The 25,216-nt window shown below is 60.9% G+C and overlaps 1 protein-coding gene across 11 annotated transcripts; it reads left to right on the plus strand.

Annotated features, from left to right (window-relative positions):
* Positions 1-24,867, plus strand: SMARCA4 (SWI/SNF related, matrix associated, actin dependent regulator of chromatin, subfamily a, member 4). Of its 11 annotated transcripts, none has more exons than XM_054807880.1 (36): positions 3-166; positions 3,327-3,416; positions 6,804-7,095; positions 7,764-7,896; positions 8,301-8,699; positions 9,035-9,133; positions 9,312-9,570; positions 9,677-9,803; positions 9,957-10,130; positions 10,349-10,522; positions 10,604-10,771; positions 10,862-10,912; positions 11,281-11,411; positions 11,753-11,810; positions 12,200-12,318; positions 12,561-12,711; positions 12,891-13,054; positions 13,199-13,265; positions 13,511-13,621; positions 14,188-14,430; positions 14,936-15,049; positions 15,228-15,335; positions 15,782-15,868; positions 16,321-16,367; positions 16,563-16,729; positions 18,014-18,177; positions 19,060-19,287; positions 19,558-19,656; positions 19,994-20,071; positions 21,084-21,311; positions 21,977-22,230; positions 22,784-22,892; positions 23,071-23,172; positions 23,293-23,425; positions 23,666-23,805; positions 24,409-24,867. In XM_054807880.1, exons 3-36 carry the CDS (start codon positions 6,874-6,876, stop codon positions 24,439-24,441), a joined length of 4,941 nt encoding a protein of 1,646 aa, XP_054663855.1. In that variant the 5' UTR covers positions 3-166; positions 3,327-3,416; positions 6,804-6,873; the 3' UTR covers positions 24,442-24,867. The 11 variants fall into 11 exon arrangements, with proteins under 11 accessions (XP_054663866.1, XP_054663855.1, XP_054663856.1 ...); XM_054807881.1 differs by having other exon boundaries at positions 22,787-22,892; XM_054807882.1 differs by having other exon boundaries at positions 12,203-12,318.
* The last annotated feature ends 349 nt before the right edge of the window (positions 24,868-25,216 follow it).

A 25,216-nucleotide genomic window follows, 5' to 3' on the forward strand; every position in this document is an offset into this window, starting at 1 on the left:
GTCGCGCACGCGCGCTGGCTGCCTGTCGCGGGCGCGCGCGTGCGTCTCCGTCGCTCCCTCAGGCGGCGGCGGCGGCGGCGGCTCCTTTGTTCCCCCCCGCGCCCGGCGAGACGGGCCCGACCGGCGGGGATGGCCCCTGCGAGCGGCTCCTCCGGCGGCCAGCGCGGTAAGGGCCGGCGGGGCTCCGGCGGGGCGGCGGGTCGGGGCCCCGGCTGAATGGGGGCGGGAGGGAAGGGGGGGGGGTGTGGGGAGGAGGGGGGGGGGCTGCAGGGGGGTACGGCGGCCCGGGAGGGTCACGGGAGCTCGGCGAAGCGCTGCTGCCGCCGGCCGCGCTGCCCATTGTTCGGGGCCGCCGGGGGGGGGGGGGCCTCTGGGCTTCTTCCTCCTCCTCCCCTTCCTCCTCCTCCCCTTCCTCCTCCTCCTCCCCATCCGCCATCATCATCCCGACCTTGTCCCCCCGGGGGTGCCCTCACCCTCTGCCCCCCCCATCTCGGCCCACCGCAGCACCCCCCTCCCCCCCAGCGCCCCCCACTTCTCAACCCCCAGCACCTTCCCCCCTTTACCCCCCCCCCGTATCCATCCCCCCTTTCACCCCCCAGCATCCTCCCTCTCACCCCTTCGTCACTCGTCCGCCCCGGTCTCCCCCCTCAGCAATCCCTCAGTGCCCCCCCCCCCCCATCGGCACCCCCCTTTTCCAGCCTCCAGACCCCCCCGTTTCCCCGTTGCGGGTCCAGCAAGGCTGGGCCCTGCCCCCCGTGTCCCCCCCCGGCCTTTGCTGCAGGGGGGGTCAGGGACCCCGCAGTGCCCCCCCAGATCCCCAGGCTGCTCCCCAGCCCCCTTCCTCATCCTCCTTCAAAAGGGGGGGGCCCTTCCCCCAAACCCAGCCGTTTTCCCCCCACCCTGCCGGGTGCCGGTGCCCCCAGCCCCGCTGCCCCTGCGGGGTCTGCTTCCCCCCCCCCCCTTATACCCTTCTCCCCCCTTTCAGTGGGGCACTGCCGCCCCCCCAGGGGCATCTCCACCCCCCAGCCCCATCCTCCTCATCCTCCCCCAGCGGTTCCTCCCTCGGGGCTTGCTTTGTCCTTCTGGAGGACACAGTCCCCCCTCCCCATCAAACCCCCCTTCTCCTCCCGAGCCAGGACCCTCCCCAGCTGCTGTCATTGTCCCACCCCCCCCAGCTGGTTTTGGGGCACTCTCTGCCTCTCAGCATCCTCTTCCTCAGCCGGCGGGGGCCTCACCTCGTTTCTGAGATGCTGGGATCGGCCTCCCTCCATCCCCATCTCTCCCATCCCCTCCTGATCTCCCTCCCCGTCTCCCCCCTCCCCTCAAATTAATTAATTTTCCCCTTTCCGGGGGGTGCTGGCACAGGGTGGGGGGGTCACGGTGCCCGAGGATGGGCTCCTTTTGCCCAGGAGCTGCCCCGGGAACCCGTCACCTTCCCGGCACAAAGGCCGCCCTCGGCACAGCTGCCGTCCCCGGTGGGAACGGGGCGCAACGAGGGCCCCATCCTGGGGGGGGGCACGTCGCAGAGAGGGGGGGGTTTGGTTTTTATCACAATGCTCGTTAGCAAAAATCCCTGTAAAAATCCCCCGGTGCCGCCCAAAAGCACCGCTCGTTTACAGGGACGAGGACTGTGCGACGGTGTCCCCGTTCGTGGGGGGGGGGGTGTCCCCAGCCATCATCTTCCATTTTTGGGGGGGGGGGGGCAAATCTGCCTCCCCTTTGTTGGCGGCGCAGCCCTCGGCGGTGCCGCGGTCTTTTGTTTTGAGGCGGCGGCGGCGCCATCGGGGTCCCTCGGGGGCTGCTCTGGGGGGTCCCAACCAGCATGGGGGGGGGGGGGGGCGGATTTTGGGGGCGCAGTCCCTTTTTTCTGATACTGCGGGTTCCTGACGCGTTAAAGCCGGGCACGAGCGTCATCCTGCGGCGTGGGGCTGCTGAGAAATGCCGAGCCCTCGCTAATTATTTTTATAAATGAGCTCCTGACTTGGGGGGAAAATAATACAAAGTTATTTTCATCTGGCGTTCGGCTCTTTTGAGGTGGAACGCGGCGTTTTCCTGCGCCAGCAGAGCATCGTTTTTAGTTTTCCCTGCCGAGCTGCGGGGGTGACAGAGGTTTAAACGGGTTAGGAGGGATTTTTTCCCTAATTTTTCCTTTTTTCACCCAATTGGAGGGCTGTCCGGTGCCGCTCCGGCTCTGCCGACCCGGGATCAGAGGGAAGACGGGCGAGCAAGCCCGGGGACTCCGCTGCTAATTTCCCCTGTTAGAATAATTTCTATTTTCCTCCTTCGAAGATCAGAGTCTGAAGGAGGCGGCGGGGGGTGGGTGTAATTAAGGGATTTGTGCAGCTGCCGCTTAAAATTCATGAGCCGCGCCGAGATAACGAAGAAACGAGCAGCCTGTTTCATTTACCCCCTGCGCAGGTTGAGCTTCTGGGCTTGTTTTGACGCTAAAAGTTTAGGAAAAACTTAAAAATCCCGGAACCTTTTCTCCAGAGACAAGAAAACTGGGGGCTGAGCCCTGCCCCGAGCTCCGGGGGATGATTTTAACTGACCGGCGCTGGGCTTGCAAACAAAAAAACCAGACCTGCTTTTCGGAGCAGCAACTTATTTTTTCACCCAGCCGTCTCTCCCGGCTCTGCGCGTCACGAAAACGCGCTGAAAAGCCTCATAAATAGGCAAATGGAGCAAACCGCGCCTGACAAATGACTCGAATTAATTAAGGAAGGCTTTTTTTTTTTTTTTTTTTAACCTCCTGCAATCAAGGACTTAATAACAGTCCCCAGCCTGTGGTCTAGTTGTTTGGGGGTTGGTTGGGTTTTTTTTTTTAAAAAAAAAAAAATCAAATTAGGGTGGTGGGAAGGAGCGAGACGTATTTCTGCGGAGATTTGTGAAACCTCCGTTGCTGTAGCGAACACGCAGGTCGTTAATTTGAATTCTTTAATTGGTTGTTATGTCACTGGCACCGACGCGGTGGCCTCTACGTGCCGGTGGCCTCGCCGGCACGTGCCGGCAGCAGCCGCTCGCCGGATGGACGGACAGACAGACGGCCTCTCCTTCCGGAGGGGAAGCGGGGGGGCGTTCCCCTCTCCCGCACCGTCTTACAGGCCTTAACTTACCCGTAAGTAAGCAAATTACCAAAAACCCCATCAAATCGGTTGTTGCCGTTAAGAACTGCTGATGCGTAGGATGCCTCGTTAACGCTGACTAACGGGCTTCTCCTCCGAGACTGGGCGAAACGGAGAGGAGCGCCCTCCTCCTCTCCCTGATAACGAGGGTTACCGACTAATTACCGTGTTTTGGTTTTGTTTTTTTTTCCCCCCTCCCCGCAGCGTTGCGGTGAAAGCTCGTCATCCCGAGACCGCCCCTCGGCGCCGCGCCGGCACCGTGCCGTGAGGGGTCGCAGACCTCCATGCCCGTAGGTAGGTGCCTGGATTTGGGGTTTTCTCGCCCCGGGAGCACCCAGCGCTGGTCGGGGAGGCCCCCGTGGGTGGCGTTAGGGGGGGTCAGATGGGGTTTTCTTAGAAATAAGGATAAAATTGCCGCGGAGGAAGAAGATCGGCTCTCGTTTTTTAACGAGAAAGTACTTCATGTTTCCGTAACGTTCCTTGAAGTACGTTATTTATTTTGGTTTTCTTCTGGAAAAGCCGGTCGGTAGGTGGGTACCGTTCTTCCGTTCCTCTCAAAAATGCTTCGTTAGTCCTCGCTTCCTCGTTAGCTGTGGCAGGAGGAGAAGGAAAACGGCTCCTGCAGCCTTTGCTTTCCTCTGGGGGTGGAAGGCCTCAACGCGGGGATAAACCCCCTCTGCGCTCCCCTCTGCCTGGCGACGAGCGGCTCTGCAGCTGGAGAAGCTGAATTTTCACAGTACCCGGGGCCGGCGCAGCTCAAAACCGCGAAAAATGACTGAAAACGGCCGCCGGTCGCGTTGCCGTTCCCTTGGCAGTTTGCGCCGGCGAACCCCGAGACGCTCGGCGGCTGCGGCGCAGCTCGAGGTCCTGTCGCCGTTCCCCTCCCGAGGCCGCCGCGAGTATCGAATGTTCTTTTCAACTGGGAAACGTAAAGCCTGGAGAGCCGTCGCGGTTTCGTTCCGAGACAAGAGATGCGCCCGCGTCCTTCGAAAGCTGCACCGCGAGCGGGATCGCCCCGGAAAAAAGGAATTCCCAGGGCCGAGGCTTCTCGCGGGTGCCCGGAAGATGTTTCGGTAGACGAAGGGTGCTCCCGTTCTCCTCCGAGGACGTCGTTTCCTGCACGGGACGCCCCGTGTCGATCTTTTGGGAAGTTTCCTTCCCCGACGGCTGCTCCCCTTCCTGGGAATCGCCGACGTTTTGCTCGAGGTTTGGATTTTCCAGCAGGAAACGAGCGGTGAACTTTGGAGGCCGCCTACCCGTTCTCGTGGCCCACAGATCCTTAAGATGATTAAATCCGTGGGTTTGGCGCTGCTACGGAGCCGGCTGGGTTTAGGACCAGGGGAACGGGAAGTTTTTGGAGCTTTTTTGCTTTTTAACGGCTGCTTTTGCACCTTTTTTTTTTTTTTTTGTGTGTGTGGAAAACCGAATTCCTCGGGACAAGCCTGAATCCGAGAGCTGCCGCGGTCCGAGGCGCGGTCGTTCCCTTCCGCGCCGGGTTTGTGGGAAGCGCTTGGCTCCGTCGTGTTTACCGACGGCACGGGAGGGAAATGAAAAATAAACACCCGCGACCGCAAAATTGCCGGAATGAATCGGGATGAAACGAGGCTGCGGAAAGGAGGGTGAGGGATCGTCTGCCCTGCGCTCGTTAGGCTTTGTCAAAGAGGAGCACGTTAATTATGGTGGTTCTGGATACCCGCATCTCCAGTCGCCTCTTAAAAATCCGTTTAATTCTCGAGAAACGTCCCGAATTTGTGCCGCGGTGTTTCCAGTGAAGCTGTGAGAAAGGAGGAACCGCTCGAGGTGAATACCAGAGGAGCTGAAACATCACCAGACCTCAAAACCGCAGCGTTTCGCCCCGATTGCAGAGGAGAAGCACAAACCCCGCGAGTTCCTTCCCCCCGCCAAACCCAGGATTCCTGCAGATCCAGCTCCGCCACGGAAGGCCGCTCCATTTCGCCGACGACACGCGCCGCGTTTCCAGCCCGGCGTCTTCCTCCCGGCCGCGCCGCTGCGTTCGGATCCTCCCGTTCCGGTTCCTCTTCGCCTCTCGCAGCTGCATCAGAGCGCGAAACCCAGACGTGGATTTGCTCTCCCGGGGGGGGGGCCGCAGGCATTTAACTGCTCCGGCGTCGCACACGCGCGCGTGTATCTTCCCCGGCCTCGCCGCTCAGAAAACCGCCGCTTTGGCCGCGGTAACGCCGCATCTTTATTTTCACGTCGCGTTTAACTTCTATCGCCAGCGAGCGAATCTTTTAATCTGGCTCGGGGGGGTGGGGGGAGCGGATTTTACACCCCACGGGAGCCGCGTTTTTCAGGGAAAACGGGGCGACGCTGCGAATTCCCGTCCTGAGGGGCTCTGAGCGGAGAAGCGCGGTCCGACCCGAGGACGTTACGTTCGCCGCGACCATCTGCGGTATTAAAAACCTCCCCCGTGCTTCCGCTTTTCACCCTGTTTTGAAGTCAAAATCCTCTCTCTCTCTGCCGTTTCCAAACCCTCGTTGGGAGCAGTTCGGCGAGGATCCGGGGAACCTTCGAGGTTAACGGCATCGAGGGCATCGCCCCGGCGCGGCTCCTCTCCCGCTCTGTACCGCGGCCCAGCCTCGCTCCGTCCCGGCGCTTAGCTCTCATTTAATTTTCATGCCGTTGATGATTTCCCGACGCTCCGATCTATCCGTGTCCTTCCCCGCGGCCTCTCGGCGCCTCCCACTTTAATATCGGCAGCAAACCGGTGCTCCCAGCCGGCGAAAAGTGACGTCAGTCATAATTATTGCTCAAAAGGAGATCTGCTCCCCGGGCAAATCCCCTGAGGCAACAAAAAAAATTAAAAAAAATCCCCCCCCCCCATTACGTCTTTCATCAAGCTCATTTTGAAGGGGAAATAAATTAAATCTGGTGTCGCGTTAAATCCGGCGGCGCTCGCCAGACAGATAAGCTCGCTTTCGTTTTTATTTTATTTTTTTAAATACAAGTTATACTTGCGATTGCAGAGATTTCCCACGGTGGGAATAGCGCTTTGGGTGGAATTAATCCCGCTTTGGGGCTGGAGGATGGATTCGGGTTTCCCTGCGTCCGCAGCCGGTTTGCTGGAACCACAGATACGTTCCCAACCTTCGTTTTTCTAACAACTTTTCTGCGCTGTGCCTGAATTTACCGGAAATTCTCGTTTCTTGCGTAAGAGCGACGCTTTTCCACGCAAATCGCCTGGTTAACGTGGATGAGTCTCCGAACTTTAGGTGCTGGATTTTGATGTTTTCCTGCAGGATATTTTGGCTTAAACCGCATCTCCGGAGTTTACTGGAAGCTGAAGTGAGCGTGCGACGACTTTAAATTGATTTCAACATCTGGGCGGAGGGAAGAAAAAAAAAAAAATCACTTCCAGGATTGGTACAAAACCACCTGAACGGGGGGAAAAAAACCCCCAAAACCCACTTTGCACTTGGTTGGGAGGACGGCACGGCAAATCCCGGGAATGTTCAGCGCTCGCGCCGCGAGGACGATGGGTTCGGAAGCGGGTTTCTTATTCCCAACGCCTCTGGCTTCGCAGAGCCCGCCGGGCTGCGCTCGCTAACGCGCTCTCTGTTCGTTAGCGACGTCTTCGGTTCCCGCTCCGCGGCGGGCGGCTGCCTGTCCCTAATCCCGCTTTCCCTTTTCTACGCCCGCTTTTCGGGGGGCCTTTTCCAGGAACCGCGGCAGCTCCGGCCGAGCCGACTCCGTTGTCTCCCGGATCCTTTTCCTGTCTCCCGCTGTGACGATGTCGACTCCGGATCCTCCGCTGGGAGGAACCCCTCGGCCGGGTCCCTCTCCGGGGCCGGGTCCGTCCCCGGGGGCGATGCTGGGTCCCAGCCCCGGTCCTTCTCCCGGTTCCGCACACAGCATGATGGGACCCAGCCCCGGGCCGCCCTCGGCGGGACACCCGCTGCCGCCCCAGGGGCCGGGGGGCTACGCTCAGGACAACATGCATCAGATGCACAAGGTGAGGCTGGAAATCCCCCTTAAATTTTAATTTCTCGGTTGCTCGCGCGGCGTTACTTGCCCCGAGACGGAAAGCCCGAGGGGTTGATGGTTTATTTTAGAGTTTTACGCGGTTTGCTTGCGGCAAATAACGGGGGGTCGTACCCGTCCGGGTTGCTGAGGAGTTGAATTCCTAAATGAGGAAGGAGAGAGAAACCTCTGATGAAGGTTCCTCTCGTTGGGAGTTCGAAGCTCAGGAAAAGCAACCCCCCCCCTCCATCCCTTTCCACCTCCGTCATCGGAGCGTTGGGGCTCTTTGGTTTTATTTCATCGTCCAAACCTCCTTTTTCTCGCTTTTTTTTTTCTTTTCCAATCATCTTCAGCATCGCCAGCTGAAAGACCTGGGGGAAAACCGGGCAGCAAAGCGTTTGAGCGGTTTTGAGTCTCACTTAACGTCCCCTCGGGCTCATTCCCCTCCCCGCCCTTCGGTGCGGTGTTGTGCCAGCAAACGGGGTTTCGTTCGGAGGAGTTTTTCGGCGGTGTCGATGTGCGCGGTGAATCCTTGCCGCCTTTACGGCACGGCTCGCCTCCGTGCAGTCGCCTGCGCTCGGTTTTCCTCCGTCTCCGGGGCCGGCCTAGCCAGCTCTTTGATTTTAATTTGATTTTTGGGATGTCGGTTTTCTCCCGCAGCCCATGGACTCCATGCACGAGAAGGGAATAACCGACGATCCTCGCTACGGCCAGATGAAAGGGATGGGAATGCGGCCCGGCGGGCACGCGGGAATGGGTCCTCCCCCGAGCCCGATGGATCAGCACTCGCAAGGTTGGTTTCTTTAGGAAAAATAAATCTCCTTTTCCCGGGGATGGGGCCGCGGCTCAGCCTGGAGCCCCCAGAGCGCCTGTGGCTCTTCCCCCTTCTGTTTATGTCGGCCGGCCGGCGGGGTGGTCACGAAAACGGGCAAAGAATCGCGCGAAAAGGTCAAACTCGGAGAAGGGCCGTCTGTCCTTCCTCGCGTCCCGGTCTCCGGTCGGCGTGGCCGTACGCCAAGCGTGTCGTTCCCGTGCGGCCGCTCGCGCTCCAGGACTTTCCTTGCTTTAAATCGTTAATTTTGGGGAAGGATTTATCGCTCCCTGTGTTTCCAGGTTTAAAGCAGGAGAAGTTTTGTGCCGTTTTTCTTTTGAAAAAGGGGCGTTTTGCTCCCGTCTCACCCGTCTCCCTCCCTCCAGGTTACCCTTCTCCGCTCGGCGGTTCCGAACACGCCTCGAGTCCCGTTCCGGCGAACGGTCCGTCCTCCGGCCCTCAGCTATCCTCGGGTCCCGGAGGAGTCCCCTTGGACGGTACCGATCCCCAAGCTCTGGGACAACAAAACCGGGGTCCGACCCCTTTTAACCAGAACCAGTTACACCAGTTAAGAGCTCAGATCATGGCTTACAAGATGCTGGCGAGGGGCCAGCCCCTGCCCGACCACCTTCAGATGGCGGTGCAGGGAAAACGACCCATGCCCGGAATGCAGCAGCAAATGCCGACACTACCTCCGCCTTCCGTATCCGGGACAGGACCAGTGCAAGGACCAGTGCAAGGGCCTGGACCGGGACCGACACCTCCAAACTATAACAGACCTCACGGTGAGCGCTCCCCGCCGCGGAGGCGTGGTCCGGGGGTGTTTTAACCCGGTTTCACCCGATTTGGCGCGGTTTGAACCTCCTGGCCGTTAACTTGCCTGGGGATGGGGCTTGACGTTCGTCCCACCCGGCGGGGAGGTTCCTCCGGGCGCTTTGGGGTACGGGGGGGGGGCCCGATCCATCCCGCCGATGGGTGGGGGGCACGCCCTGCGGGGGGGCGATGCGCTTGCAAAAGAGCCGTACCCCTGTTCGGGCTCCGGCTGAGTAACCACAGGCAGAGATCGATGTTTTAATGTCTTTTTCTTCTTTTTTCCCCCCTTTCTTCGGCGTTCCTGCAGGTATCGGAGGGCCTAACATGCCCCCTCCCGGACCCTCAGGAGTTCCCCCGGGAATGCCCGGGCAACCCCCCGGCGGCCCCCCCAAACCCTGGCCGGAAGGTGAGACCCCCGCGGGGCTCCTTGGCAGCAAACCTTAAACCCTCTACGCAGAACCGCGAGCTCGTTAGGGGCCGGTGATTAACGAAGCGACGCTTCCCTTTCCAGAGGGCGGGAGCTCGGGCTACGTTTTCTTTCCTCACCGTTTTCTCGACGGCGTCCTGGTTTTGTTTTTCCGCAGGACCGATGGCGAACGCCGCAGCCCCCACTAGCGCACCTCAGAAACTGATTCCCCCCCAGCCCACCGGCCGGCCCTCGCCAGCCCCTCCGGCGGTGCCGCCCGCCGCGTCGCCCGTGATGCCGCCGCAGACGCAGTCCCCGGGTCAGCCGGCGCAGCCGGCTCCCATGGTGCAGCTCCACCAGAAACAGAACCGCATCACGCCGATCCAGAAACCCAGAGGACTCGATCCGGTGGAAATCCTGCAGGAGAGGGAGTACAGGTAGGGGCCGGTTAATTAAAACCGCTCATCATCTCCCTTGAGATTGAACAGCTCCTCGTTAGGAGAGGGGCGCAAACGAACGAAATCCCGTCTCCTTCCTCTGCAGGCTGCAAGCTCGAATCGCTCACAGGATCCAAGAGCTGGAAAACCTTCCCGGCTCGCTGGCCGGTGACCTGAGAACCAAAGCAACCATTGAACTGAAAGCACTAAGGCTGCTTAATTTTCAGCGACAGGTAAGCGCGCTCTCGAAGGAAACCTGGTTTATCAACTCGTTCCGTCGAAGTAGTTCGCGGAATTAGTTCCCACTTTATTTCTTTATTTCGCGGAATCGAATCCCTCTCATTTATTTTTTTTTTTTTTTTTTTTAATCTGCATCTCTCCAAAAGCTGCGTCAGGAAGTCGTGGTGTGCATGAGGCGAGACACGGCCCTGGAGACGGCCCTGAACGCCAAGGCGTACAAGCGCAGCAAGCGGCAGTCCCTGCGCGAGGCTCGCATCACCGAGAAGCTGGAGAAGCAGCAGAAGATCGAGCAGGAACGGAAACGCAGGCAGAAGCACCAGGTCAGCCGCGACCCGCCGTTTTCGGGGCCGTTCCTGGGTTTTAGGGGGTTGGTTAGAGAAGGATCCTTGTTTCGGCTAGACGACCGTTGCAGGTCCCTCCCGACTGCGATATATTCTGTTCCGTTAAACGTAAACCGATCTCGCTTAGCCGACGGCCTCGGCCGCGTGAGCTCCGCGGAACGCGAGCCCTGACGTGTGCCGTTCCCTTTTCCCCGCAGGAATACCTCAACAGCATCCTCCAGCACGCTAAAGATTTCAAGGAATACCATCGCTCCGTCACGGGCAAGATTCAGAAGCTGACCAAGGCGGTGGCTACTTACCACGCCAACACGGAGCGGGAGCAGAAGAAGGAAAACGAGAGGATCGAGAAGGAGAGGATGCGCCGTCTGATGGTAAGCGGCGGCCCGCGTCCGCGTGCCGCACGTCGGGCTCGTTTCGTTAGCCGGGGGCGTTAACGATCTTCCTCTCCGTAGGCGGAGGATGAGGAAGGGTACCGCAAGCTGATCGATCAGAAGAAGGACAAGCGCTTGGCCTACCTGCTGCAGCAGACGGACGAGTACGTAGCCAACCTGACGGAGCTGGTGCGGCAGCACAAGGCCGCGCAGGTGGCCAAGGAGAAGAAGAAGAAGAAGAAAAAGAAGGTGAGTGGGGAGCGAAGCTCCCGGGGGAGCTGGAGTAACGTCCTCCTCGTTTGCGCTGGGTCGCTAACGACCGTCTTCCTCCTCTTGCAGAAGGCAGAGAACGCGGAAGGGCAGACGCCGGCCATCGGGCCAGATGGTGAAGTAAGCCAAATAATTTTCTTTCGCGCCGTGCCGAGTAGGGTAGGGAAGGGTAGGAAATCTCCCCGCGGCCGTATTTCAAATTAATTGTTCCCGCGCGAGCGAAATTCGGCGTCCCAGCGTGCCGCCCTGCACGGAGATTCAGAACGTCCCCGTCGATTTGGGTTTTTTTTCAAAGCAAAACGTTAAATCTCGTCCGCTTTCGAGCTTTGCCCGTCCTCTGGCGCCGTGGCGTTTCAAGCCGTCGGTGATTTTGTGGGTCCCGGGGCGGGTTTCGGTGGAAGCGGTAGATGTTGGCGCGAATACAAGCTCTGTTTCGAGGCAGAAAAATACAAAATGCTGACCCGCAGCCTCAACTTTTGATTCCTCAGCCGCTGGATGAGACGAGCCAAATGAGCGACCTCCCTGTCAAAGTGATCCACGTGGAGAGCGGCAAGATCCTCACCGGCACCGACGCGCCGAAAGCCGGGCAGCTGGAAGCCTGGCTGGAGATGAACCCCGGGTGAGTCCGTGGGGCGGCCGGGATCCGCTGGGATCCCCGGCGTTGGGGCACGGGAGCGGCTGGGAGGGAACCGCGAGGGAGCGGGAAGCGGCGGGGCTGCGGATCGGGAAGGGGGGATTTCATCGGATGACGCGGGAGAGGCTTTGCGGGACGTTGGGTGGGTGGAAACTCGAAGGAAGCGAGGAGAAAAAAATAAATGAATACGTGGTTTCTTTTAAAAAATAAAACCTAACGCCGATAACAGAAGCCAGGTTTTAACGCAAGGGTTTCTAGAACCGGTGCTGGTCTCCTGCTGTTGGCAGCAGATTTGCAATTAAATATTAATATTTGTATTTAATTAGGTACGAAGTAGCTCCGAGATCTGACAGTGAAGAAAGCGGGTCGGAGGAGGAGGAGGAGGTGAGCAGTGCCACCGGTCTCCCTTACGCTTTCGTATTTTACGTGTTTTGGAGAGAATGGGACACAGCCGTCTGTTCCGCGCTAGGCTCCCCTCAAGAATTCCCTTTCCCAGCCCAGATCTGTGTCAGTCGGCTCAACTAAGTGGTTTTAGAATAAACAAAAAAACCCCAACCCGTAAAGAATGCGAGGAGCTGGCGAGCTCCGCCCGTGAACTGCCCCGTTTGCTTCCCAAATATTTCTCCCCGGGACGAGGCTGCGGTGCCGCTGTCTTCGTTCCCCTGGGGTTTTCCGAGCCGCCGGCGGCCGGAGCGCGGCTGAGCAGTTTTTCCTGCCGTCGTATAACCGAGAAGAAGCGGTTTTGTGCTCAGGAATTCCGTGTCTCCCGGCAGGAGGAGGAAGAGGAGCAACCACAACCCGCTCAGCCCGCCCTGCCCGTGGAGGAGAAGAAAAAAATCCCCGACCCGGACAGCGACGACGTCTCGGAAGTGGACGCCAGACACATTATCGAGTGAGCCCTGCCTCTTACACCGTTACAATCCCGTTTCAAAGTCACTGCCGTGAATCGCGCGTGGTTTGTGTCAAAGGAGTGAAACGTGGTGGGGGACCGGGGAAGGGTTCGCTCCGCTTCTGGAGAGCGCGGTCTTTCCAAAACGAGACGGAATTTGGCACGTCTTGGGAAAACGAATCGCCCCGGGAGCTCTCCGGAGGGATCGCCTCTCTCATCTCCCTCTTTCCCCCCCCCCACCGCAGGAACGCTAAGCAAGATGTCGATGACGAATACGGGGTGTCCCAAGCTCTGGCGAGGGGCTTGCAGTCGTACTACGCCGTGGCCCACGCCGTCACCGAGAGGGTGGACAAGCAATCCACGCTGATGGTCAACGGAGTCCTCAAGCAGTACCAGGTGAGACGCCGCGCCTGCCGTACCGCGGGCACCGCCGCCAGCTTTTGGCCGAGATTTCGGCTGTGCGGCCGCGCAGGTCGTTAGCACGTCGTTAGACTCCTCTATCCGCTGATTATTTATGTGGGTTTGTTTTTTTTTTTTTTCATCCCCGGATCGGGGTTGTTGTTTTTTCCCCCTAGATCAAAGGTTTGGAGTGGCTGGTGTCCCTGTACAACAACAACCTGAACGGCATCCTGGCAGATGAGATGGGGCTGGGCAAAACCATCCAGACCATCGCTTTAATCACATACCTCATGGAGCACAAACGGATCAACGGACCCTTCCTCATCATAGTACCTCTCTCGTAAGCATCTGCCCCGAATTCATCACCGGAAAAACGCCCGGCCTGGCCTCAGCGCCGGCTCCAGGTCGCCGCGGTGCGATTCTGCATCGCGCAAAGCCCCGTTTTTACCATTTGTCTCACTTTTTTTTTTTTTTCCTCCCCCAGAACTCTGTCGAATTGGGCGTATGAGTTTGACAAATGGGCTCCTTCTGTGGTGAAGGTCTCGTACAAGGCAAGTACCGGCGTTTAGCTTTGCCTTTCGCGAGGATTCCTCGGGTGCCAGTTTGCCTTTTCCTCCTCCCTAACGATATTTCCGTTATCCCGAGGGAGCCGGGACGCTTCCCGGCCCTAAACCATTAAATCCACGTTTGTTTTAATGGCAGCGGGAATCCAGCCGCTCCCGTCTGCGCCACCCAGCTCCCTTCTCCTGGAAATGCCGTTCCGATTTAACGTTTCTCTTCCAAATTCTTTCTCCAGGGCTCTCCAGCAGCAAGACGGGCATTTGTACCTCAGCTCCGAAGCGGGAAATTCAACGTCTTGCTCACAACTTACGAGTATATCATCAAAGATAAGCACATCCTGGCTAAGGTGGGTCCCGCTGGCAACGGCAGCTCCTCCTCTCCGGTGTTCTCTGGGCTGCGGCCAGAGGATCGCCCTCCTCGCCGAGACGGTCCCCTTCAGAAAAATCCCCCGGTTTTAAGGGAGATTTTTATCTCTCGCCGGCACGTGGCGAGGAGCTGCGCCTTGCCCTCAGCAGCCGCCGCCGTTTCGGCTGCTTATCCTGTGCCGCAGCAAATATTTATTTTCCCTGTTAGCGAAGGGAATTCGTTAGAACCCCGACAAAACGGTCGCTCTTCCCCCTTCGTGTTGCGAAGACCCAAACGCCGTTTCACTTACCGACGGCCAAAAAGCTGAAGAAATACTGAAATCCCCCAAAGCCGGCGTCGGTCTCTGCCGGGTTTTTGGCACGAGCGCTCTTCCTTTCTCCCCGCTCCTTCCGTGTCCTCCCGAGCCAGAGCCACGAAGGGTTCCTCGGGAGAAGTCGGCATGGCTTTCCTCCATCCCAGCTAGCTCGGAATCTCTTCCTGGCGTTCCGGATTTACGGTGGAGAAAGCCGCCGTCCCTTGCCCACACCTCCCTTCTCCTTCCCGTAGATCCGCTGGAAGTACATGATCGTGGACGAGGGTCACAGGATGAAGAACCACCACTGCAAACTCACCCAGGTCCTCAACACGCACTACGTGGCTCCTCGGCGTTTGTTGTTGACGGGAACCCCCTTGCAGAACAAACTCCCGGAGCTGTGGGCTCTGCTCAATTTCCTCCTGCCCACCATCTTCAAGAGCTGCAGCACGTTCGAGCAGTGGTTTAACGCCCCTTTCGCCATGACGGGAGAAAAGGTGACGGCAGGAAAAGCCGAGCGGTGGTGGCCGCGGGGAGGGGGGGGCAGGAAAAACCTCGGCTTTCCGCTCGCGAGGGGCCGAGCGCCGTCCCGTAAAACCGAATTTCCTTGGGGTGGGTTTTAGCGAAAGAGTGGAAAACACGGAGCGTTAATTGAGTACTGGAAAACGAGGGTGGGTGAGCGGTTCTCCCGGTGTCGAGGTATCCGAGGGAGAAGCTGGTGGGGCTCTTGGCGAGTGTCGGTTCTCGGACGGCGAAGGTGCTGTCGTTAACGGCTCCGGAGCAGCCAGGGGAAGATGAGTCCAAACTTAATAAAAACAACAAAAAAAAAAAAAACCCCAAAAAATCAGCGCAGAAACCTCGGATCGCGATGATTACACCAAAGAGACTTCGGTTGCCTCGCGCCAAGGGGGGGACTCTGTGTGTGCGTGTCCGACCCCGGGAAATCTCCTCGCCGTCGTGGGAACTTCCCCCGTGTAACGATTCCCTTTCCCGGCGGCGCAGGTGGACCTGAACGAAGAAGAAACCATCCTGATCATTCGGCGCCTGCACAAAGTGCTGCGCCCTTTCCTGCTGCGGAGGCTGAAGAAGGAAGTAGAAGCGCAGCTGCCTGAAAAGGTAACGGCCGGGAGAAACTCGGGACGCGGGGAGGGTCCGTGAGGAGGCGGTTGGGTTGGAAACGGAGTTGGGAAGGGGAGGGGAGGGATCGTCCCACGCTTGGGAAAGGTCCGGCGTCTCGGAGCGGGGTTTTGGGAGGCGTTTGCCTCGGGAACGAACCTCTCGTCGGTCCTCGCAGGTGGAATACGTCATCAAGTGCGACATGTCCGCTCTGCAGAGGGTCCTCTACAGGCACATGCAGGCCAAGGGCGTGCTGCTCACGGACGGCTCCGAGAAGGACAAAAAGGTCCGCCCACCGAAATTCCGGCTTTCGGCGGGATCGTTCCGCTGTCGGGAGAGGGGCTGGAAGCGTTTTTCGGGGACGGGGGTGTCTGCTCCGCGTCGGCGGGTTGAGCGGAAGTCGAGAAGATGCGGAGGGACGGGGAGGGGGGTGGGCTGCGTCGGCGGCAGGCTTGGCCCGGCACGAACCGAACCCTCCCGAGGGTCGGATCACCCGCGGAGACCGCGGCTTGTCAAAGTGAGCAGAAAGTCGAGCGGCGATTAATTAGAAAGGAGAAAAAAAAAAAAAAAAACCCCAAACCACAAAACCCCCAAACGTGGCTCTGGGCAGCGCCGAAACCTCGGGGCTGCGAACCCCCGTGGAAACGCTCCCCGACGTTCCTCGCGGACCCCTCGGATAACGGCCGGTAAACTTAAAATCCCCGTTTCTAACTCGCCGTCTGGTTGGCGCAGGGCAAAGGCGGTACGAAAACCCTGATGAACACCATCATGCAGCTGCGGAAGATCTGTAACCACCCCTACATGTTCCAGCACATAGAGGTGAGGGGGGGGGGGCTCAGGGCCGGCGCGCACGAGCTCCGGGAACGCGGGGGGGAGAACTGGCCCCCTCTCCCGAACCAAACGGCTCTCGCGGCTGCGGCACGGACCGAGCAGCGACAACCTGGCCGCTCGGCCAGCCCAGCCTCGTCAGGCTTCCTCCAAAACGCTTCAGTTTTTGCCGCCCAAAACGGTCCGAAATCCGTCCAAGCGAGCTCGCTGCGGCTGGATTGCCCAAAAAAGAGCGGTGTGTCCCTTCAGGCACGAACGCCGCCGCCGCCGGCCGGACAGACCTTTTAAAATCGCTCGGCTCCGGCGCGGGGACCTCTGCCCTCACCGCTCCTCCCTGCCCGTCCCCCAGGGCCGCTTCTCTTTTTGGGGCCGTTCCGGGACTTTGTTGGATTTATTCGTGGCGCGAGGACGGTTTCTGACGTCGTTTCTCTTTCTGCCTGCAGGAATCCTTTTCCGAGCACTTGGGGTTCACGGGAGGTATCGTGCAAGGGTGAGTTGGGTTTTTTTTTTTTCCAGTTACCAAAAGCGACGCTATTTGCAGCTTTTCCTTGTGAAGGGGTTTATTCTCAGCGCGCCATAAACGAACCGGCGATGCCGTCCTGAGCACTGGCAATCCTTACGCGAGGGAAACGCCGCGGTTTTAGCATCAAATCCTTATTTCCCTCTTTTTCTCCTTCCCTCCCAGGCTGGATTTGTACCGAGCCTCGGGCAAATTTGAACTCCTGGACAGAATTCTCCCCAAATTACGAGCCACCAACCATAAGGTGCTGCTCTTCTGCCAGATGACCTCCCTCATGACCATCATGGAAGATTACTTTGCTTACCGCGGATTCAAATACCTCAGGCTGGACGGTGAGTGCCTCCGGCGCGCGGGGACTGCAGCCGCCCGCTCCGTTGCGGCTGGCGGTGAGGACAAAACCCCCTGGCCCGGGAGGGTTGCCGAACGGTGAGGTAAGCTCCCCACGGGTTCACCGACCCGGCGTCTCTCGCAGGGGAAACACGGCCGAAGCAAACAGCGCCACGTAAAGTAATTAACGCCGCAAAAGCAGCAAAACCTCAACGGGACGAGAGATATAAAGCACAGCCTTTGACTTTATACGCTGTCGTCGGCTGCTGCTTCGGTTCCCGATATCGGGTTTTTTTTAAAAAAAAAAAAAAATTTCCTATTTAATTCCGCAACCCCGAAGGGCCGGGCGGCCTGTAACGCTATTAAAATAACGCAAATCTAACTTAATTAGTCGGATCGCGGGTTTAAGTCGGAAGGCGCGCGGCTCCGCCTGCGCAGGAATCTCACCCGGTGGAAAAGGAAAGCCGATCCCCCGCGTTCGGTTGGAATAAACCGCTGAACGCGCCGCCGCCGCCGCCAAAGCCCGTGCAGCCCCAAACCCCCTTTGCTGGCAAAGCGCGGTGCCGGCTCTTCCGAGAACCGACCCTCCGAGAGGAGCGTTAAGCTGCCGAGGAGGCGAGGCGCGGGCCGAGGCCGAAGCAGCTCTTTAAACCGAGGCGTCTTCCTCGCCGTCGGTCTCTGGGAGCTTTTGGCTCCTTCGGTCGCAAGATTTAACCATTTCCAGCGCGGGGGCGGCGGTAACTCGCCCCGGGTTTCCCCTTCGCCAGCCGGTGCCGCGGCGTTTCCACACCGCGACCGGCGTGAGCGTCTCTGAGCTCTCGTCTCGCACCCGGGAGCGTCCCCCGGCCCCCGTGCGGTTCACGGAGCCGCGTTTCTCCTTCCGGAGAGCGGCGGGAGGACGGGCCGGGAGAGACCCTCGCGTATCGCCGAGCTCGGTCTCCCGCTGCTGCCCGACCCCGCGTAACGACCCCCGGCCTCGCAAACGTACCGAAAAGCCGCCTTAACACCGGCGCGTTCCCGGCGCCGCGGTCCTGAGCTCCGCCGGATCTTCCCATCCGCTCGTGGACGGCCCGGAGGCCGCGCCGGGCCAGCAGCGCCCGCCCGCCGTAGCCGTTCCTCTCCCTTTTGCCCTTTCTCTCAAGTCTTTCTACCGAAAGCAGCCGCACGCTCCCCTCACGCCGGCTTGCGCGCACCCGGCTCTCCCGGAACGCCGCGGAGCCCCCGGCCCTCCTGTCCCGGTGACGTCACGTGGTTCGGGGCAGGATTTGACCCTTCCTCTCTGTTTTTAGGAACCACTAAGGCGGAGGACCGGGGCATGTTGTTAAAGACTTTCAATGAGCCAGGCTCCGAGTACTTCATTTTTTTACTGAGCACGCGGGCTGGCGGGCTGGGTCTGAACCTCCAGTCTGCCGACACTGTGATTATCTTTGACAGCGACTGGAACCCTCACCAGGTAAAAACCGACCCAACCAACCAAAAAAAACCAAAAAAAAAAACCCAAAAACCAAAACCAACCAAACCAAAAACCTCACCAACCAAACCAAAAACCAAACCGAAAGCGAGCGAAACCGGATGGAGAAGGTCTAGAAGAGCCGCGCTCGCTCCCGAGCCGTAGCGCCCCTCCAGATGCGCAGCCCTGACAACGAAGACCCTTCGCCCAAACCGTTACCGTTTCCGTCCGCGGTGCCGCAGCGGCGTAGCCTTCGTGCAAGAACCCGGGTGTTTGCCCTCCCGGCTGCGAGCGCGGCTCGGTTCTGGCGGGTGAGGGCGGCTGGAGGAAAAGCCGAGAGCCCCGTGCAGCCGAACGAGTCGTTGCCCCAAACCTTTAGAGGTTTTCTCTGCCGGCGGCCCAGCTCGGACAGCGCTTCCTCCTCCCGGCACCGGTCGAGGCGTTGAACCTCTGCCGTCCTCGGAGTCCGGTGCTGCCGGAGACCTGCAGGCACGCTCCCGGCGACCCGCAGAGATCCGTCCCCAAATTCCGGCTGCGATTTTCCGTGTGGTCTTTTTTTTTTTCTTTTTTTTTTCATCTTTTTTTTTTTTTTTAAATTTTATTTTTCCCCACGCACGCTGCGTCTCCTAAGGAGCGAGCGGCCGGCGGCACCGATGGTCTCTGTTAACCGAATTCCCTACGAGCGTACCGTAGTCCGCAGGGATCGCCGCGAGCGTTCAGGGTGCAGCCTGCGTCTCCCACGATTTAGAGGATAAAAGCGTGGGGCTTTTTTTTTTTTGGTGTTTTGTTAGGTTTTGTGTTTTTTTTTTTTAATCTCGGTGGGAGCCGGCTGTAAAAAAAAAAAAAAAAAAATCACTCTGCAAACGATCCGCCCTTCCCCGGCAGGACCTGCAGGCGCAAGACCGAGCTCACCGCATCGGGCAGCAGAACGAAGTGCGCGTTCTCCGGCTCTGCACCGTCAACAGCGTGGAGGAGAAGATCCTTGCCGCCGCCAAATACAAGCTGAACGTTGATCAGAAGGTTATCCAAGCCGGCATGTTTGACCAGAAATCCTCGAGCCACGAACGAAGAGCTTTCCTCCAGGCTATCTTGGAACACGAGGAGCAGGACGAGGTAAGGGGCGACGCAGGCAGCTTTCCTCCCGCTCCAGAGCGCGAATGGCGAACGTGCGGCTGGCTTTGCTCCACTGCTCTGCGCGTCCTCGAGGCCAAGGGCGTGGGGGCTAGAAGGCGAGGAGAGAGAGAGAGAGGAGAGGAGAGGAAAAAAAAAAAAAAAAAAAAAAAGGAGCATGAACACTTGTTTCTATTTGAAGTGAATTTGTAGCGTCGGTGAAAGGTGCCGGATTGACAGCCCTGGAGACTGAAGTCCTCTATTTATCCACAGAACAGATACAGCGCGGGCAGCGGCAGTGGCAGTGCAAGCTTCCCCCACACTGCCTCGACCCTGTGCCTGAACGCTGAGTTGGAGGAACCACCTCTAAAGGTGAGAGGGGTTGTTCAGTCTCCACGCCCATTCAATCCTCGGCCTCGCTGCTGAGACTGCCAACGCACCGCGCCAGCTCCGACGGTGATCTTTGCACCGTGGATAACCCGTCCGCTAGAAACTGGACTGAGGCCGCCCAAAAAAAAAAAAAAAAAAAAAAATTAAATAAAATAAAAAAAATAATAAAAATAATAATAATAAAAAAAAAAACACCACATCTCTCACGGGCAACCGAACAAGCGTCGGATGGTAACGATGTTCGGCGCTGCGCTCCGAGCGGACAAACCGCCGCGCCGCCCTTCTCTCGCCGTTGAATCGGGGATTTGAAATCTTGCAGGAAGAAGACGAAGTTCCCGACGACGAAACGGTCAACCAGATGATTGCGCGGCACGAAGAGGAGTTTGACCTTTTCATGGTGAGCAATGGCACAGGCTGCGGAGGAGGAGTGGTGCCCGCCGTTCTTCCGAGTAGCAGCTAAAAACGGTCTCTCTAACAGAAATCAGCCGAGAGTGCTTAACGAAGCCGTGACTCGTTACACAGGTAAAACGAAACAGTAGAGCCAGGGGCTCAAAGTCAGGACGCTCCCGGCTCCGGTAAGGGAAGAGCTCGGGGAGAGGCCGGGAGGCGTGTGCCGCCTGGGCCGGGACCCCCGTCCCTGAGTAAAAAAAAAAAAAAAAAAAAACCAAAAAGCAAACACCAAAAAAGCCGTTTTCCCACCCGAAAGAGCTCCGGCCCGAGAAAACCCCTGGGAGAGAGGGGACAAGGAGCGTTTCCAGCGGAGGAGAGGCCCCTCGTTCAGGGAAACCGCCTCGCTCCGAGCCTCGCCGCAGGGCGCGAGGGTTCACGCACGGCGCTTACCGAACGCGGGTGCGAGGCCGGAGCTCGCGCCCGCCCCGAATCGCAGCTCCGCCGGCGCACGCTTAACTCCCGTGCCCGACGCGCCGGCCCCGCGGCCCTCCGAGGGTTTCGGCAGCGGCAGCTTTGCCCGGAGAAGGCCGGCGGGCGGAGGGAGAGCGCCCCGGCCCCGGCGGAACAGCCGGCTTAACGCGATCTGCCGTCGCTCTGCCTCCCGGCGAGCGTGCCGTGTTTCTCCCCGTTTGCGGCCGGCGGGGTTTATTTTACGCAGCCTCTACCGAGCTGCGAGGAGCCGGCAGCTACCGAAACGCCCCCAGCTCCTGGCATGGTTCCTCCGGCCACGCGTGCCGGGCGACGTCCCCCGTCCCCGGTGTCGCCGCAGCCCTGTGCCGGCTCGGAGATCCCCCCGGCCGCCGCCTGCCCCGTTGTCCGGCTGGCCAGAGGCCGTGCCGATCCCGCGGCTCCTCCGAGGACGCCCCGAGGAGTTCGGGACGTAGCGTCCGCCTCTTCCCCGCCGCGGTTTTGCCGGCAGCGCCGTAGCAAACCCCCCCCCCTCCCTTCTCTTCTTCCAGCGCATGGACCTGGACCGCAGGCGGGAAGAAGCGCGAAACCCCAAGCGCAAACCGCGCCTGATGGAGGAAGACGAGCTGCCGTCGTGGATCATCAAGGACGATGCCGAGGTGGAGAGGTTGACGTGTGAGGAAGAGGAGGAGAAGATGTTTGGGCGAGGCTCGCGGCACCGTAAGGAGGTGGATTACAGTGACTCGCTGACGGAGAAGCAGTGGCTCAAGGTATACATGGTACAGCATCGTTCTCAAACCTCCGCTTCAGCGCTCGGCTCTCTTCTCCCCACCCCGCGCCACAGCAAACGCCCGGCGCCGCGTCCCACCGCGCGGTTCAGCCCGGCCCAGCTTCCCCGCGAGCTGTCCCGGCACAAACCCGCGCCGTAGCCGACGAGGGGTCGCTCTTAACGAGGCCGGGCGGCCTCCGAACACCGCCCGCAGCCTGCGAGGAGGAGGAGGAGGGAGATTCAGTGGCAGTTATGGCGAGGCCGTCGGCGTTACGCCCCGGCTCTCCCCGTCCCACGCTCGCCCGCTTGCTGAGGGACCTTCACGGTCGCCCCAGAGCCGTCGCCGTGGCCGAGCTTTCGCGCGGGGCCCTACGGAGCCTCCGCTCCCGCGAACCGAACCCGGAGCCGCTTCCCCGGCCCCCTCGGGCTTCAGGAGCGCGGCGGCGCCGTGGGCTGACGGCACGAGGGGAAGCTGCCCCGGCGTTTCCCGGCCCCCGCGGCCGAGACGCATTAGGCAGGTCCTGGCTGAGCGGGCGGCGCCGGCAGCCCACCGGCGACGTCCCCCCCCCGGCGCGCGGAGCCGTTGCGGTCGGCCAGAGGCGTGCCGCGAATCTCGCGGCGGCAGCCGGGAACCTCCGTGCTAGCGGATCCCGTGTTGCTCCCCTCCCCGCGCAGGCGATCGAGGAGGGTACGCTGGAGGAGATCGAGGAGGAGGTGCGCCAGAAAAAATCCTCCCGTAAACGCAAGCGGGATACGGACGTCGGCTCCGCCACCCCCACCACCAGCACCCGCAGCCGGGATAAGGACGACGATAGCAAAAAGCAGAAGAAACGTGGCAGGCCGCCGGCGGAGAAACTCTCCCCAAACCCCCCCAACCTCACCAAAAAAATGAAGAAGATCGTGGACGCCGTCATCAAGTACAAGGACAGGTAAGAGAAGGGCGGGCGGGCGCCGAGCTCTCGCCGTGCCGGCTGCCGTCTCCTCACGAGAGCCTGGACCTCGTCCCGGCCGCCGGCAGCGCCGACGGTTTGAGCCCCTGCGGCTCCCGCTCGCGGGGCAGCCAAGATGTACGGACCAAACGTGGCCGCTGGCGGCTTCGCCGGGCGGGCTGGGAACGAGGAATTAATTAATTAGGCTGCGGAGGGGCGGCTCTGCCGCTGGCTCGCGCCTGGCAAAACTCCCTCCCTCCGTCCCTTTCGGGGCAGCCGTCCCGGCACGGCGCGGTCGCTGTTGGCTCGTCCCGCGGGTCGCAGTCTGCCCGGCGCTGCGCTTCGTTCGGGCGCCGGCGGTGCAGCCGTTGGCGCTTCCCGGGGAGGAGCGGCCGTTTAAACGCCCCAGACCCCTCTCGCGGCGGCTCCGGGCTCCTCTCTGCCGCCGGACGGGACGCGCGCGTTCTCGCGGCGCTGCCGAGGAGGAGGGCTGATGGGGGGGGAGCGGCTCTGCCGCGGCTCTCGCCTTTTGACGCGCGGTTTCTCTTTGCAGCAGCAGTGGACGGCAGCTCAGCGAAGTTTTCATCCAGCTGCCTTCCCGCAAGGAGCTGCCGGAATACTACGAGCTCATCCGCAAGCCCGTCGACTTCAAGAAAATCAAGGTAACGCAGTTGGGATCCGTTCCCCGCCGCCGCGTTTCACCGCGCTCGGCTCCGTCGTGCCGTGCTGGGCGCAAGAACCGGAGAGCGCGGAGCGGAAACCCCCTCCCCCCCCAGTGTCGTTACCGCCCGGCTAACGAGCGCGGCGGCGGCGGCAGCTTGACTCGTCCCTTCTCGGCAGGAGCGAATCCGTAACCACAAGTACCGGAGCCTGAACGACCTGGAGAAGGACGTCATGCTGCTGTGCCAGAACGCGCAGACCTTCAACCTCGAGGGCTCCCTGGTAAGGCGCGGCACGGCACGGCACGGCGCGGCGTGAGCCCCGGCGTCGGCGGCGCTCGCTGCCCGTCGCTTTGAGCTCACCCCGGCGTTGCGTCGGCGTGTCGTGTCTCCCCCGCCCCAGATCTACGAGGACTCCATCGTCCTCCAGTCCGTCTTCACCAGCGTGAGGCAGAAAATCGAGAAGGAGGAGGAGAGCGAAGGCGAGGACAGCGAGGAGGAGGAGGAAGGCGAAGAGGAAGGCTCCGAATCCGAGTGTGAGCCACGCTCTGCCGCCGTGGCGGCGGTGGGGGGAGCTGCGCGGCCCCGGCCTCCCCCCTCCCCGGGCGCAGGACCGGCAGCATGCCTGGGGGAAGCGCACGCTGCCCGCGCCGCTGCGCCGGGGACCGCGGGGACGCCGGGACGGGTTTGGGGGGGGTGGGGGGTGGGATTGGGGACCCCCGTGACCCGCCGTGACCCCGTCTCTTCCTCTTCCTCTTCCTCCTCCCCCCCCCCAGCCCGCTCGGTGAAGGTGAAGATCAAGCTGGGGCGGAAGGAGAAGGCGCAGGACCGGCTGAAGGGCCGTCGGCGTACCAGCCGCGGCTCCCGCGCCAAGCCCGTGGTGAGCGACGACGACAGCGAGGAGGAGCAGGAGGAGGTAACGCCCGCCCCCGCCCAAGGCCTTCCTCCTCCTCCTCCTCCTCCTGTCCTCTAGCCCCTTCCTCCTCCTCCTCCTGTCCTCCAAGGCCTTCCTCCTCCTCCTTCCATTCTCTAAGGCTTTCATCCTCTTCCTCCTCCTGGTCTTTAAGGCCTTCCTCCTGCCCCCCACCCCCCTCCTCCTCCTCCTTCCATTCTCTAAGGTCTTCCTCCTCCTCGTCCTTCACCCTCCTCCTCCTCCTGTTCTCCAAGGCCTTCCTCTTCCTCCTGCCCCTCCCACCCCCTTCCTCCTCCTTCCATTCTCTAAGGCCTTCCTCCTCCTTGTCCTTCACCCCCTTCCTCCTCCTGCCCCCCACCCCCTTCCTCCTCATCCTGTTCTCCAAGACTTTCCTCCTCCTCCTCCTGCCCCCCAAGGCCTTCCTCCTGCCCCCCATCCCTTCCTCCTCCTCCTCCTCCTGCCCCCCCATCCCTTCCTCCTCCTCCTGCCCCCCATCCCTTCCTCCTCCTCCTCCTCCTGCCCCCCCATCCCTTCCTCCTCCTCTTCCTCCTCCCCCCCCTCCCTTCCTCCTCCTCCTCGCCCCTGACCTCTCCCCCCTCCCCGCAGGATCGCTCCGGCAGCGGCACCGAGGAAGACTGAACCGACCGACCCCCACATTCCGCGGCTCCGGCCGTTTCCGCGCCCCCCTTGCCCCGTGTCCCCCCCCGTAGCTCTAACGGGTAGCAACGCCGTAGTAACGCTCGAGTAACCTCCGTGGAACCTCTTCCGTATTTATACTGCCGAGAGCCGCGGGACCCTCCCCGGCACGCGCCGCCTCCGTTGCGGCACTAACCGCCGGCGCGGTGCCGGCTCTTCCTTCCCGCGGCGTTTCCCTCGCCGTCGGTTTTTTAACGGCGGATGCATGTGTGCCCCCCCCTTCCCCCCCCCCCCCGTGTGTCCCCGTCCCCCCCGGATCGCGCCGCGCGTGTCGTGTCGTGTGCGTCCCCCCCCTCACCGGTGGCACCGCGCCGGCCGCGCCTGTCGATGGCACTGGATTCCGAGCAGTAATAAATTAAACCGACCGGACCGCGGCTGCCGGGGGGCTCTGGGGGGGCTCTGGGTGCCCGGGGGGGGTCTGGGGGGGGGGTCTGGGTGCCTTGGGGGGCCCTGGGGGGGCTCTGGTCACTGGGGGGGGGGTCTGGGTGCCCTGGGGGGGCTCTGGTCACCCTGGGGGGGCTTTGATGGCTGGGGGGGGGGCTCAGGGGGCTCTGGGTGCACTGGGGGGGGGTGCTGAATGGCTGGGGGGGTCTCTGGGTGCCCTGGGGGGGTTCTGGGTGCCCTGGGGGTCCCTGGCGTGGGGGGGGGGGTGTGGGGCGCTGCCCCGGGGGGGTTTGGGGGGCTCCACCCCCCCACTGCACATCGCTGCCCCACGGCT

This window comes from Grus americana, chromosome 33 (assembly GCF_028858705.1).
Source record: "Grus americana isolate bGruAme1 chromosome 33, bGruAme1.mat, whole genome shotgun sequence".
Lineage (NCBI taxonomy): Eukaryota > Metazoa > Chordata > Aves > Gruiformes > Gruidae > Grus > Grus americana.